Below are 15515 nucleotides of genomic sequence, written 5' to 3'. Positions count from 1 at the left end.
ACTTTCTTACGTTCAATACTTTCTATGTATGTTCCTTTGATATGTTTAGATTGCTCTGTCATGATGAAGACTTTTGTTGTCGATATTGATATTGAGAGTGCAACGTTATTGTAAACACAATCGAATATTTGGGATTATTTGAACATGTACTCCATTATCATTGCCAAATATAAATGCATGAAAAGTTGGTTTAAACAAGTTTAAAAGGATATCCATCATTGTCACGAGGAAGAAGTTGAAATCATCTTCTAGTTAGTAACTATTTAAATCTTCTATAGAGTCAAAACAATTCTATAGAAGATTTAAATAGCTACTAACAAGAAGATGATTTCAACAATTTCGCTACACATTTCAGTGTAAACAATTTTTTTATGAAATGTCACAACTTCTCAATTAACAAAATTTCATGTGAAAGAACAAAATCTTTCTTCAAAGGCACATAAACTAACTTTTTAATTGGCAGGTTCATCAATTTCAATATTCATTTGGAAATTGATTTAAAGAGTTTGAAAAATACATTATTTAAATAAATTATTAATCATAAGCCAAATATCCCACATTTTAAATATTTCGATTGTCTTTTTCATAATACATATGGAAATTCAAAGTAATAATCAACCATTCAAATGAAATATTACTATTAAATTTGAATTATTTTGTTGAGCTCAAGATTTTTCACATAAAAAACGCTTGAAGGAAGTTCCATAATAAAATATGAAAACTAAAGTAGTGCAACAAGTCTAAGAAGTTCCTAATATATAATTTCAAAAAGGAGAAAGAGAGAAGAATGCTATGTGAATGCTCCAATATAGTTTCAGAAACAAGAAAGCAATAACTTAAAAATTTATCAACAACAACAACCCAATATAATCTCACTTAGTGGGATCTGGGGAGGGTAATGTGTACGCAAACCTTACCCCTACCCTGAGATCCTTCCCTCCAAGAACTTCCCACCTTGCTCTTGGGGAGACTCGAACTCACAATCTCTTGGTTGAAAGTAGAGGTTGCTTACCATCAGAGCAACCCCTCTTGTCTAACTCACAGATTTATCACTTTTCCTTTAAAAAAGAACCTTCCCCTTTCTTGATTCTCTTCCGACATTCATGGACACATCCCAAAAAGAGGAAAGGATGATTAGGGGTGCTTCTCAAGCGGATAATTACATTTAATGATTTGTTTTATCGATTATCAGATTATAAATAAAATAATATTTGTTTTATCGATTATCAGATTATAAATAAAATAATCGTTTATAAATAAAATAATCCACTAACCATTCAATAGGATAACAGGCGGAATGGTATTGGATTAACGATTATCGGACGTTTTATCAGCTAAATCAAATAGAATTTTTTTGAACAATTCTAGTCTTGTGAATACCAAACGGCGAAACCTGATAAAGTGACTCGACTATAAGTTCCATCCCCTTTTTAGTTTACCAAGTTTGTTAACATCTGTTGCTACATGATAGAATCTGTTAACACTTTGTAGTTTGTACTGCACTTATTATAAGTATTTCTTTTGGTTACATAGCTATCATGTTGCATATAAAATAAAAAGGAAAAGACTAAAAACTTATATATAATCGGGATCCCTTACACCTACAAAACTTGAAGACATTTTCAAAAGATTTATTTTCTGATAATACTCCTGTAACTTCTGTTGATCCCACATGAAGTGTAAATGTAAAAATTCTTAACGGGTTAACGATTTATCCAATAAGAAAATTGAGTAATCTGTCACCAAATAATTAAACTGTTAATAAAATCTCAATCCGTTCACCAACAATAACCCGATACCAATAAGCCAATAAGCCATTTGTTCAGTTCGGTTCAATTTTGAACAACCCTAAGGACGATGGAATGTACCCTTTCTTTTATTTTAGGTTCTTTACCCCCCTTCCGCGAGATAAATATGAGAACATATGGAATGAGACGGTAAAAGGACTCAAAAGGAAACTACATTTACATTTGGTAGAAGGAAGGAATATTGTTCTACAAAAAGTGTACCACACACTTTTATGATGGTCAATTGACCTTGCAAAATGATGAAAACAAAAATAGTACATGGACAATTTGCAGTTTACAGTTAGTCCTTTACATCAGTGACCCCTTCAGGAGAAATTTGAAATCTTGCTTCAGCTTCAGCTAGACAAGGAGAACTGACTACCTTACAAATCCGCTCCTCCGCTCTACCCTTCCTCATAGCTAGTCTGTCAGGAGTTATAAAAAAGAATTAAGTTAAATTTCAGCTACCAAGCAAAGCTGCAATTGGTAGTTGCACTATGCGCATACCTCGTTGTAGAAGCATGTGCCATGATGTTGCCACCAATAGGTTTTATTTGAGGCCCAGCAAAAACAGCAGAACCATCCACTTGAGCAACGACTTGATTAGTAATAACAACAGCAACACCAAACTGCAAGCATAAAAGTAAAGGTTTGACGGAAAAGTAAGTCAAGAACCTCTCATCTGATTCTGAAACATTAACCACCACTAAAATGGAGACATGCTAAACTACCTCATCTGCTAACTTCTGAAGGCTTCTAAGAAACTTTGCAAGATGCATCTGCCTGGCAGACAACTCTCCTCTCCCTGAGAAATCAGTCCTATAAAGGGCAGTAGCACTGTCCACAATCATAAGAGCAAACCTGCTCCATCAAAACAGGTTTAAAAGTTAAACTCCTAACATAAGAGGTCTTTTTTATACCTAATGATATGAATTCAAATAACTGACAAAGCGATATAGAGGTATTAAGTATGCATGATCGTCTAAGAAGCAATTTTTTTTATAAATGGGCTAACTTTACATATCGGAGTTAATTCTATAACACTTCAAACAGATAAATCACTGGGTTTTTGTTAAGTGACCGAACAGATGAATGCAAACATGCATTAGACGTAGGAATGTTGGAACGGAGAGCTGCTTCAAACTGGAACCCTCAAGATACACTGATCAAGAGTTGGAATACTCTCTAAGCTACAATTTAGTCCATTTTCTCGCCCAAAGCAACACCGCCACAGAGAAGATAGAGAAAAAAATTGAGAGAACAGCAACAGAATTTGGAGAAAATTTCACTTTATGGCAACACCAAGAGGAAGCTATCAACTACAACAATAATTACTACCCCACAATTCAAAGCAAAAGGGCAAGCACAGATTATGCATTCTTCATGCAAAGCTAGAAATCAGCAAACAAATATATGCATATCAAGATAACATTTAACCTGGTCTCCACCATCATTGAAGCTGCTTCCAGCAAAAGCCTTGATTGATGATCAGTATTATAAGCTCGAGCATAGGCTACATTCTCCAGAACATCAGCACCATTCAATCCAAATCTGCAGCATTTAACACCAATGATTACGAAAAGTTTGAACTTTATAATACAAGAAAAAATGTAAGTTGAGATTATAAATAGAAGACCTGTCTGCAATTTGTAGAAGTCTTTGCGGCCTGAAAGTACCTTCAGCATCAATGTACATTGCTTTCCCTTCACCACCTCCCTGATCTAATGGAAGCTAAAAAAAAAGAGATAAAGAATGATATTTAAATGTAATGTTTGTTACAAATTACAATTTGTAGCACCTTATTTATGGTTTTTCGAATAAAAGAACATTATCATCGTACTTGACAAGTGACACATAGTGTGTGACACAGCTGAGTTTTTCCAGATCGGAACTCCCCATAAATTTCAGTAATGGATCCAGTTTCAATTCCTCCTGACAAGTGAGAAAAAAGCATCAAGTTGTGAGGCCAGAACAAATTCCAGGTCTAGAAATTCACAAAAGAAATAGATATCTACCTTCTAATATCTTGTCAAGCTCTTTTGATCCAGAAGTTATCTGAATGATTTCAAGCCTCTGTGCATGGAGTTGGCTGGCACTAGTGAACCCCAAAGGCACTAATTTTGAAGCTGTTCATATGCAGCAATAAAAGGTTTAGTACTGATTACTCATAAGCAAATGCAGAAATGGAAGTAAAAAGAAGAGAAACATGCCTGCCTCAATTATCTTGTCGACTTTAGCTTCACTAATTCCTTTTATATGCAGAAGCTCCTTTCTTGGAGCATAACAAACAGATTCAACCGTGCATATACCGGCATCCTTGAGTTTTTTCACGTCTAGGGCTGCAATCCCTGATGCCTTGAGGACAAAACAGCTAAATGCCTCAGTAATTACTGGACCATTTTCTTTTTAAGTTAAAAAGAACTTACAGGGTTTCATTCAACAGAAACAACTATACTACGAGCTAGACTAGAAAAAGAAAGGCAAAGATACTGACTTTTAAATATTCACAATTCAAAGAAATTTCTAGTAAATGCCTGGTCCGGCTTTTATGTAATACCAGAAGCAGTAAATATCCACAGGAAATATTATTCAACTTTATGTAAATCTTTTTAAAACCTGCAGTATGAGCAAAACTGAAGAGTCAATCACATCACTCAGATGCAGACAAAATAAGAGACCGCCAACCCCCAATGCTGGTAATACCATATCATGCCTCAGGATGTTAATTATTTTGTGTCAAGTGCCTCTAAACAAGCAGTTTTCATGATGCCCTTAAAATGATTGGAACAGCATTTCTACCAATGGAGTATCGCACAAGGGACGTATTATCTTGATTGGATAAAAAGAAAGCATTTATCCAGATTTTCAAGATCAGTGGTACCACTTCGAGAATCCGTTTCACTTAATTTTTACTTTATCACACCAGATTTATTATACTAACTTTTGTAACTAAAAAGTCAATCAACTTTGCCTAGTGTCACAGAAAGTCACTAAGCGACTTTTTTTAAGCCAAAAAGTCACTCAACTTTGTCTAAATAATAGTATGTCCACTGTCACCAGGTCTTCAGTGTATCCTCCTAGTGACTTTTTATGATACTTAGACAAAGTGGACTGAATGTTTGGTTACAAAAAAAATTAAAAACAGACTAGTTTGTAACTTTCTATGACACTTAGGTGAAGTCGAGCAACTTTTTCTTTACAAAAGATAATTTAGTGACTTTGGTGCAATAATTTGAAAATAGTGACCATTCATGAAATTAACCCTACCATAATGGGATAACTAAATTTATCTTCAAAACTCAGGCACTGAGTAGTATAGATAAAGGAACGGTAGAATCAACTGTAAAAGTATTAGCTTGAAATAATCCGCAAGAACACATCAAAACACAAACCCATTTCAGACACAAGATTCCAAGAATTCAGAAACTGGGAATGCCCAAAAAATTATTTCCCTAGGGTTGAAAAGAACCGGGTCGGGTAAGATTCAACCACAAAGAAGAAAAATTCCCGTTTCATGAAATTCAGCCACAAAGAAGCACAATTCAAGATTCAAGATAAAACCCAGCTACAACGTCGAGTCTGAAGCAATAAACAATCATTAATTTAACATAAGCATGACTACCCCAAATTGGGTTAAACAAAAAAATCAAGCCACTTCAAGATCTTGGAGAAACGGGAAAATGGGTTTAGGAAAAAATCATTAGCTTAGTATAAGAATGACGTAGAACGAAGGGCGAAGCAACATATAATCCCTAAATACAAGAATGAAAAGGGGGAATCAGAAATGGGGGTGAAGGGGTTTGAGACCTGAAGTTGCTCAACAGGGAAAGGGCCATGTTGAACGTCATCGAGTTCCTCATTCTGGTCTTGCTGCATCGTCTTCTGATTCCTTTGCTGCTGCTCCATTGCTTCTTTTCTCTTGATGCTACTGAGTTACAGAGATGAGTCTTTGTTGTGTTGAAAGAGAAGGCAGAATGGGGGCGAATGGAAATATTTCAAAAGCGTGCCGAACCGCCAAATATACTTGGGAGGCCGCGTACACCAAACTAAAAGGTGAAGCTTGCTTTGTAAGCTGTGTAATGGAAGCGCATTTGAGCGGTTTTTCTTCTATACAAATTTTAGAGAAAATGACAAATATGGTCACTTTGTGTAATGTTTGGCCATAGATTCCAAATTTGTTTTGAAAAAACTGATTTGGGTGAAGTTTGGTTTAACGATGAAAATGTATTTGGCCATAAGTTTTCAAAACATGTTTCATTTTAAAAAAAAAAAATATGAAACATGACTTATACCCATAAGTTCTAAAAACTATCACAAATACCCAACAATACCTTTACCAATAACATTCATTATATTATCGCAAATCATAGTCCTGAACATAAATAAATTTGGTACAAAATTATTATTTTTATAATGAACTACATAATACACTATGAGGTGACCGAGAAGACGAAGCAGCATTGTTACAAAATAATAAATGGCGGACTCTTTTATAAAATACAAAAATTTGGGCAATTTTTAAAAAATATAATAGTGATATTTTGGGCCAAAACCAGCTCAAAATTTGCTAAAATATAGATAAAATATATGGTCAAACATGTATTTGCTAAAAAAATCTCAACTATATTTTGGCAAAATCTATGGCAAAAAATTAGTCCCTTGTATATACAATTGAGTAATGTATCAAATATTTAATAAATTCTAATCATTAGATTTAATGAGAACGGTGAATAAATATATTTAATGGGAACTCATATTTAGAGGTGCAATTTCTGGTATTTTTGATTTATTTTTTTATGTCTGATTTAGCTGTTAAATGTGAAATTTCTATTATTTTTATTCTACTTTTTGGTGTATGGTGAAGTTTTTGGTCTTGCAGTTTCTGAGATTATAAAGGACTTTTATGGTGTTTCTAGTCAATCTTTTTTTGTTTGTACGATTCCTTTAAATTTAAAAATAGGAGTTTGTTAAATATGTGATGGAGATTAAAAGTGCCCATTTTGAAAAACTTAAATGACCAAACTTGCTAAATGAAAAACTTAAATGACCAAAACCTGCTTAGGGTGGCGTGACTCCTATGAACGACAAGATACGAGAAGCGAGGTTTAGATGGTTCGAGCATGTGCGGAGGAAGAGCCTAGATGCTCTGGTTAGAAGGTGTGAGTGGTTCGTTTGGGCAGGTACGAGAAGAGGCAGATGGCGACCTAAGGAGTATTGGAGCGAGATGATCAAACAGGACATGGTGTGGCTTCAGATTTCTGAGAACATGACTATTGATAGGAAGGTGTGAAGGTCGAGCATTAGGGTTGTGGGTTAGGGGGTAGTCGAGAATTTTTCTTCGTTGTACCGACTAGTCTGGTAGTGTTTTATCTAGGACTGCTAGCGGTTTTTGTTGTGTTTCACACTTTCTTTTTATTGTCCTTCCATTTATTTGTTGTCTCTTACGATGTTGATATTATTTTTCTGATTTCTGTTGTTGTTACGAATCTATTATCTCTGAGCTGGGGCCTCCCCGAAATAACCTCTCTACCCCTCCAGGGTAGGGGTAAGGTTTGCATACACTCTACTCACCCCAGACTTCACTGATAGGATTCTACTAGGTTGTTGTTGTTGGATAATGTGTTTTGTATTTCGAGTCTTAGACAAAACATAATTTCTCTTCAGTTATTGGATAATGCTAGTTATCTAGTGACTTTTGAATATAATAAAGCTGAAATATTTATGGCTCCAAATGTGTTTGTAACGACCCGACCGATCATTTTGTGTATTTGAGCTCCATTTTTTCTTTTGAAGCTTTATGTATGTGTATTTATGGTTATATGACTTTCGTGGACGGTTGTTTGGGTTTCGGGGAGGTTTTGGATTGATTTGGAATATTTGGTTCTTAGTTTGGAAGCTTAAATTGGAAATGTTGACCGAGGTTTGATTTTTGTGAAAACGTCAGTGGAATGGTATTTTGATGGTCCCAATAGATTCCTATGCTGATTTTGGACTTAGGCGTATGCCTGAAGTTGAATTTGAAGGTTCTAGGTTGATTTGTCTCTTTCGTCGGAAGTTGGCAATTTGAAAGTTTAGAATATTCCTAAGTTTGAACATTGGTTGGCTTTGTGGCTATCGGGATTGAATTTTGATTTTGGAACTTGGAATAGGTCCATTTTGTCATTTGGAACTTATGCGCAAAGTTTGGTATCATTCCGAGTTGGTTTGATAGGAATCGGACGCTTGATTGTGATTTTAGCGATTCTTGAGTTTTATTGTAGTTTTGGATGTTATTTTAGTGTTTGAGCTCGGGAACGAGTTCGTAAGATATTTTTAGACTTGTGTATTTGTTTGGTATAGAGTCGTGGGGGGCTTAGGTGAGTTTCAGACGTGTTTCAAAATGTATTGGACTTGGTTCATGTTGCTAGTGTGCTGGTGCTGCGGTTATCGTAAATGCGAGCACCAGTTCATATTTGCGATGTTTTTGGATGCAATTGGGAAGGAGGGCTAGGGTGACATTTGCGAAACCTGGATCGCAATTGCAATGGGGGAGCTGGGCAGGGTCTGATCGCTTTTGTGATGCATCCAGTCTCCGCACAACATTCATATGACTAGTCAGGCTTCGCATTTGCGATGTATGTGTTGCATTTGCGAGGGGTCGCATTTGCAAATTCTGTAGTTGAATCAAAGTTGGGACTTCGGGACTTAGTCTCATTTTATCATATTTTTTAGCCATAGGCTCGGTGGGAGGTGATTTTATGAGGGAATTTTTATACAAAGCTATTGGCTAAGTGATTTTGACTTAATTTTGATATTATAACATAATTATTATGAATTTTAACATCATAATGAGATTTAAAGAGAAATTTTAGGGATTTTTGAATATGTTTTGAGAAATGAAAATTTAAAATTTGAGATTCGATTTGAACTCGGATATAAAATCAATCACATATTTGGACTCATGGGGTTATTAGTAGTCGAGATCTACCCATCGACTCGAGTTTTGATCAGGCAAACCTGATGTTGACTTATGTTGACTTTTTAAAAATTGCGAAAGGTCTTAACTTTATTAATTGAAATTGATTTTATCTTGCATTATTTGATATTATTAAGTTATTTTTGGCTAGATTTGAGTTGAGCGGAGGTAAATTTTAAAGGAAAAGCATTTTTAGAGTGTTAACTGGGTCTATCTGAAGTAAGTATCTTACATAACTTTGTGTAGGAAATTACCCTTTAGGATTTGGTCTAAATTGCATTATTTATGCTATGTGAAATGACATATATACAAGGTGACGAGTGTGTACGCAAACATATGTATGGTTTGTGACTGGATTAGACATTAGGCTATTAATATGCCTTCAATTAGGGTTGTTTGCTATATGAACATGCTTTATTGTTGTATATTTCCCCGCACTCTTATACTATTGTCATGTTATTGTATCTCATTGGGAGTCGTGGGCTATATTTTGATGTGACTTGTGGATGTTGTAGCTTTTATAATATTGTGGCACATGTTGGCTTATTGTGCGGATCGATTGTTATTGTGTGGAGTATAATGGTGGTGAGATGCATATGCGGCGACATAAGGGTGGTGTTTATTGATGCTCATGCGGTGAGATAAAGGGACTTATGCGCGTGTAACAATATAAGGGAAAATATGTCATTGTGATGCTCACACGGTGTCATAAGGGTGGCTTGTTGATGATGTTATTGCGGTATTTCGGAGTGATCCTTGATGTTACTCATGTGTTGGTATGGATTGATGTTTTGAACTCTTAAATAATTTCACTTTGTGTTTAATGAGTTGTTGGTTGATTTTCCATGTTATCATATGTCCCACTCTTGGTTGATATTTATTCTGTAAATTCTTTGTTGTAAGTTTTATATTGATATCTTGCACGTTATTTGACTAGGGAGTGTCTTGACTTGAACCTCTTCACTACTATATCGAGGTTAGTCTTGAAACCTACTGGGTACCGACTGTGGCGTAGTCATACAACGCTTCTGCATATTCTTTGTGCAGATCCAGGTACAGACACTAACCTTATCCAAAGTAGACTTCAATCTTTCAAATTGCCATTTCCTTTTTCCTTGGCCTCTAGATGCCTTTAATCTAGCCAAAAAAATACTCAACAAGTTCAAATAAAGCTATAAATAGAGAATTTTTCTTATTTGAAGTCGGGTCTTGTGCAACCTTAGGAGTTTTATTCCATGTTTTGTTTCTCTTGACCTTCCTACCACTCTATATCTTCTCCAACACACACCATAGCCTTGTTAACAGACTTCAATGACTTTATTATACACTCGTGTTTGTTTCAGATACCTTATGTACAGTTATGTGAATTTACAACATTGATCGCCATAATTTGGTATTTAATATTGAGTTAGCAAGGGTACATTAGCCACACACATATTTTTTCATCATTTGGAAAGAAGTTCATTTTATTTTTGAAAATATAATATTTGCTAATGTATACGTAGTCCAAACGGAAGAATGTTGGGAAGATAGGCTTATATTACCTAAATAACTACCTAAATATTTTATTTTTTATTTTAACTATTTCTGATTGTATGGTAGTTTATATATTTGAACAAAATATAAATGTGACAATTGAATATTAGATGATGCAGTCTGTGTTTGGTGATCTAGTGAGGCGATGGATGTATGTTTAGTCCAATGAGACTCGTAATGAGAGCGCTCATTAGATTTTTAATATTTGCAGCAATGATAGGAGACTATATTATGCGATGTAGATGCTATTTATGCTCTAAATTAACCATACTTTATTGATGTTTTAAGTGCTAAATGATAATAAAATGCTCTAATTGAGGTTTTTATGCTTTGCAGGAGCTACTCCGAGTTAGGAGGAGGATATAGAGTGTTTTGGGGTCAAATATGTAGATACAAGACCAATCGAGAAGATCCTGGATGAAAACGAGCAAGAAAAGGCGAAGAAAACCTGGGCAACAGTCCACCGCGACTGGAACGCGGTGAAAGAAAGGCAAAAACCAGAAAGTCTAAAATGACCGCGGTTGGCCCGTGACCGCGGTCGATCTGGAGAAGGCCAATAAAGTTTAAGGGCTAAAGTGTAAAGCGTGGGAAACTTATCCTAACCCTATATAAACTCAACAAACTCGCTCAAGTGAAGGTTAAGCTTGTCTTTAGACTAAATTGGAGGCAAGAACAAGTGTGAGAAGATCAAAACACCATTAGAGTTTTTCATTCTTCTTCCTGTCATTATTATTTTGTGAATTATGAATTATTTTATGGCTTTATCTTGTTTTACCATGAGTAGCTAAATATTTAATCTAGGGTTTTGATGGAACCTCTTTGAGGATGAATTTCTTGCTATGTTAATATAGATTTGCCTTTATATTTTCTGTGTTTGTTCAACTATATTGTTATTGTTGTTGATTGAAGGGCCCTCAATCGGCTGTGCCTATTTAGTATGCATTACTCAGAAGAGAGTATATATTTAGGAAGTTATTGAATAACACCACTCCTAACGTATATGAGGGATCAATACAAAGGGTTTAAAGGTGGGATTAGGGATAACGAAACAATAGGTGTGATCTAAGTGAGCTGTAACTAAGGCCAGCTAGTGTAATTCAGGAAAATATGTCTAGCTTATTATTGTAATTACTCGGGAGAGAGTTACGACAGTCAAAGAGCTCATGATCGATAGAGAAGATTTAGGCAAATTTATAGCAAACATAGCGGAAAGGATTCCGACAAGAGGGTAAATCATAACCTTAGACCATTCTCATTCTTGCTTACAATCAGTCTGTAGCTAGTCTTAATTTACTGCATTTTATTACATAATCTCTAGTTAATAAACACCGAAATTGTTAATCAAATATCTCTGAAGATTGAATACGTGAATTTCTGTGAGTCCAATAGTTGTTATTGATAGGTTAATTCCCTATGGGATTCGACTCCGGACTTGTTAACCGGAATATATTTGCAGCGACGCTTTGTCCTTTTTATAAGACATAGTTGGGCGTGACCAAAATTTTTAGCGCCGTTGCCGGAGAATTAATGGTGTTATTGATTGCAGTTAAAAAGAAGTGCAGAAATTTTTACTGTAGTGAATTTTCTTCAATTTAATTATTAAAATTCTAACGTTTGTAGTCGTGGTTGTCACAGGTGCATACCTAGAAACTCCTCAAGAATTGGAGAATTGTTCGAAGCATTATCAGATCCTAAGAAGGTGTTCACGGCTTTGAACCGTGCAAACAGGAAAGGCAAACAACAACAAAACTCAACCGAAAGAATTGAATCAGACATGGAAGACGATAATCTAAACAACAGGGACAACGTGAATGACCCAAACAACAGAAACAATGCAAATGACCCAAATGATCAGGGTGTGGCACCTCTTGTTCCAGAAGCAGCACTATATGACTGGGCACAACCCACAACTGACAACTTAGCAACTGCTATTGTAGTCCCTCAGATACAAGCAAACTCATTCTAGATCACCAATAACATGCTACATCTGTTGCAGAACAAAGGACTATTCTCTGGGTCATACGTTGAAGATCCTCAACAACATCTAAAGAACTTCCTCTCAATCTGTGCCACGCAAAGACAACACAATGTCACATTGGAAGCAATATGTTTGTTGTTGTTTCCATTCTCAGTGATAGGAGCAGCCCAAACTTGGCTTAATTCACTCCCTATCAACTCCATCACTGCTTGGGAGGAATTAGTCAAGTAATATTTGAGCAAATTTCACCCACCCAACAAGACTGCTCAACAAATTGATGAGATATTGAGTTTCAAACAGAGACCCACTGAGACGCTGCATGAGACATGGGAGAGATTCAAGGGTCTCCTGGTTACATGTCCACATCATGGTATTTCGGAGCAAATGTTGGGGCAGAGATTTTACCTGGGTTTAGTATATACTTTGAAGGCTAATGTTGATGCTTCAGCAGGTGGAGCATTTTTGAGCAAGAAATTCAGAGAGAGCAAGATCTTGCCTGATAAGATGGCACAAAACTCAGGGTGGACAACAAGGAACGCTCCAATCACTCATGTGGTTCACTTAGTGGCTCTAGACCCAGCTAACTCCATAGCTGAAAATATGGCCACTTTGATGACACAAATGAGCATCATCACCAAAAATGTGGAAGAATCAGGCCAAAAGCAGCAGGTACACATAGTTGATGCAACTAATGGGGGTCTATGCATATCATGCATTAATCAGCCATATGTCTGCTCATGGAGTGCTGAAGGTGATAATCAACAATATTAGGAGAACATGAATTATGTGGCTAACTATGGGGGACCGAGACCAGGTGGTCAGAATTGGGGTCAGCAAAATCAACAATACAGACCGGCTCAGCAGCAATACAATAACAACAATAATCATAGGGCTATGCGACCACAGGGGCAAATGGTGCCTTACCAAAGGCAACAAGGGTACAACCAGCAAAATCAGCAACAGGCTTATCAACAACCTCCACAACAACAGATTGTGAGACATGAAGATGGGTTTTCTAAACTCAAGGGTATGATACAACAAGTGATTGGGTCCACTGGAAAGCTAGCTGACAGAGTAGACTCACATGAGTCAGCAATCAAAAATATTGAGATCCAGTTAGGACAGATTTCCAAGGCCCTAAATAATCGTCCTCATGGGACGTTACCTGCTGACACCCAAATCAATCCAAAAGAGCAGGGCCCGAAGCAGTTGATGGCAGTGAGTCTCCAAAATGGTAGAGATTTAGACCTGGAGCAAGAAATTGCTCGTGAAAGCAGGCCGACTGAGACACTGGTGCCAGTACCCATTGAGATAGATGATTCAAAAGGTTTAACTAGGGTGACGGTACAGAATGCGCAAGAAAATACCAACAACGAAGATGTGGTTGAAAAAGAGACTGAAGTTACACCAGAACCGACAGTAGAAGTAGTGCCTGAACAAGAGAAAAGCCAAATAACAGGGAAGAAGCGACCTCCAACACCATTCCCACAGAGATTGACTAAGTATAAAAAGGATGAGCAGTACAAGAAATTCTTGGAGATGTTGAAGCATATTTAGGTAAACATTCCATTGATTGAGGCTTTAAAGAAAATGCCTGGGTATGCAAAGATGATGAAGGACTTGATGTTTCGTAAGTTTGACTTCCTAAAGTTGGCCATGGTTACATTGACTCTAACCTGCAGTGCTATTGTGACGAGACCCATAGCTGAAAAGCTATCTGACCCAGGGAGTTTCACAATCCCTTGAACAATAGGAAACTTTGCATTTGCTAAGGCACTGTGTGATCTGGGTGCAAGCATAAACCTTATGTCCCTAGCTATCTACAAAAGGCCAGGCATTGGAAGAGCTAGACCCACGTCTATGCTACTACAATTGGCTGACCGAACTGTGAAAAGGCCCTCCGGGATTCTAGATAATGTATTGGTGTAGGTTGGGAAGTTTGTGTTTCCAGTAGATTTCGTCATCCTTGATTGTCGGGTTGACGAGGAAATTCCCATAATTTTGGGAAGACCATTCTTGGCCACTAGGAGAGCTCTAATTGATTGTGAAACTGGAGAGCTCAAAATGAGATTGAACGATGAAGAGATAACATTCAACGTACATAAATCTATGCGCAGACCTAATGAATTTGCCAATTGCTCTCTAATAGATGCGGTGGATGTAGTGTTGGAAGAGGACGATGTAGCATTGAACCTTAAAGATCCTCTAGCAGCTTGTCTCATGAACTTAGACGAAGCTAATGGTGAAAACTTGGTAGAGTGGGTACTTGCTCTTGAAGGCCAAGGTTTTTGGAAAAGGGAGTTGGAATTTGAGCCTTTGCACTTGGAGGAAAGAAAAACTCCTCCAGCTAAGCCATCAATAGAAGAGCCACTAAAGCTGGAACTAAAGCCATTGTCATCCCATCTCAGGTATACATTCTTAGGACATGACTCAACTCTACCTGTTATTATTTCATCCAGTTTGTTAGATGTGTAGGCAGAACAACTTTTGCAGATACTAACTGAGTGCAAGACTGCAATTGGGTGGACCATTGCAGACATTAAGGGGATTAGCCCGGCCTTCTGTATGCATAAGATTCTGCTGGAAGATGGGCACAAACATTCTAGAGAACATTAAAGAAGGCTGAACTCCAACATGAAAGAAGTGGTGAAAAGGGAAGTGATAAAATTGTTAGATGCGTGAATCATATTCCCCATCTCTGACAACAACTGGGTTAGCCCAGTGCAATATGTACCGAAAAAAGAGGTATGACGGTAGTGAAAAATGAGAAGAATGAGTTGATCTCTACACAAACAGTCATAAGATGGTGAATCTGTATGGACTATAGGAAGTTGAACTTGGCCACCAAGAAGGACCACTTCCCACTACCATTCATTTATCAGATGCTAGATAGATTGGCAGGGAGGTCTCACTTTTGCTTCCTGGATGGGTACTCGAGGTATAATCAGATTTCAATTGCCCGGAGGATAGAGAGAAAACGACATTCACCTACCCTTATGGAATCTATGCTTTTTGGAGAATACCGTTTGGCTTATGCAATGCACCCGCCACATTCGAGAGATGCATGATGACCATCTTCACAGATATGTAAAGGAGATAATGGAGGTTTTCATGGATTACTTCTCAGTGGTGGGGAATTCATTCGATGATTGCCTTGTGAACTTGAGGCGAGTTTGAAAAGGTGTATAGAGACTAATTTGGTACTAAATTGGGAAAAGTGCCATTTCATGGTACAGGAAGGTATAGTCTTGGGGCACCT

The 15515-nt window shown here is 36.9% G+C and overlaps 1 protein-coding gene and 1 non-coding gene across 2 annotated transcripts; both read right to left on the bottom strand.

The window, feature by feature from the left end:
- Nucleotides 1–1942: 1942 nt before the first annotated feature.
- On the bottom strand, nucleotides 1943–5837 carry LOC107775656 (DNA repair protein RAD51 homolog). Its single transcript, XM_016595404.2, has 9 exons — nucleotides 5595–5837; nucleotides 3998–4142; nucleotides 3803–3913; nucleotides 3628–3719; nucleotides 3424–3518; nucleotides 3225–3338; nucleotides 2519–2648; nucleotides 2295–2416; nucleotides 1943–2212 (listed from the first exon to the last, which is right to left on the bottom strand). The coding sequence occupies exons 1-9, from the start codon at nucleotides 5691–5693 to the stop codon at nucleotides 2089–2091; spliced, it is 1032 nt and encodes a 343-aa protein (XP_016450890.1). The 5' UTR covers nucleotides 5694–5837; the 3' UTR covers nucleotides 1943–2088.
- A 6686-nt stretch (nucleotides 5838–12523) lies between these two features.
- LOC142173103 (small nucleolar RNA R71) lies at nucleotides 12524–12630 on the bottom strand. The gene has a single exon (XR_012702533.1). It is a non-coding gene; the product is annotated as a small nucleolar RNA R71 (small nucleolar RNA).
- Nucleotides 12631–15515: the final 2885 nt, after the last annotated feature.

The sequence above is a fragment of the Nicotiana tabacum genome, chromosome 18 (assembly GCF_000715075.1).
Source record: "Nicotiana tabacum cultivar K326 chromosome 18, ASM71507v2, whole genome shotgun sequence".
Classification (NCBI taxonomy): domain Eukaryota; kingdom Viridiplantae; phylum Streptophyta; class Magnoliopsida; order Solanales; family Solanaceae; genus Nicotiana; species Nicotiana tabacum.
The sequence above is the reverse complement of the archived record's forward strand: the minus strand, read 5'-3'. Positions and strand labels throughout refer to the sequence as shown.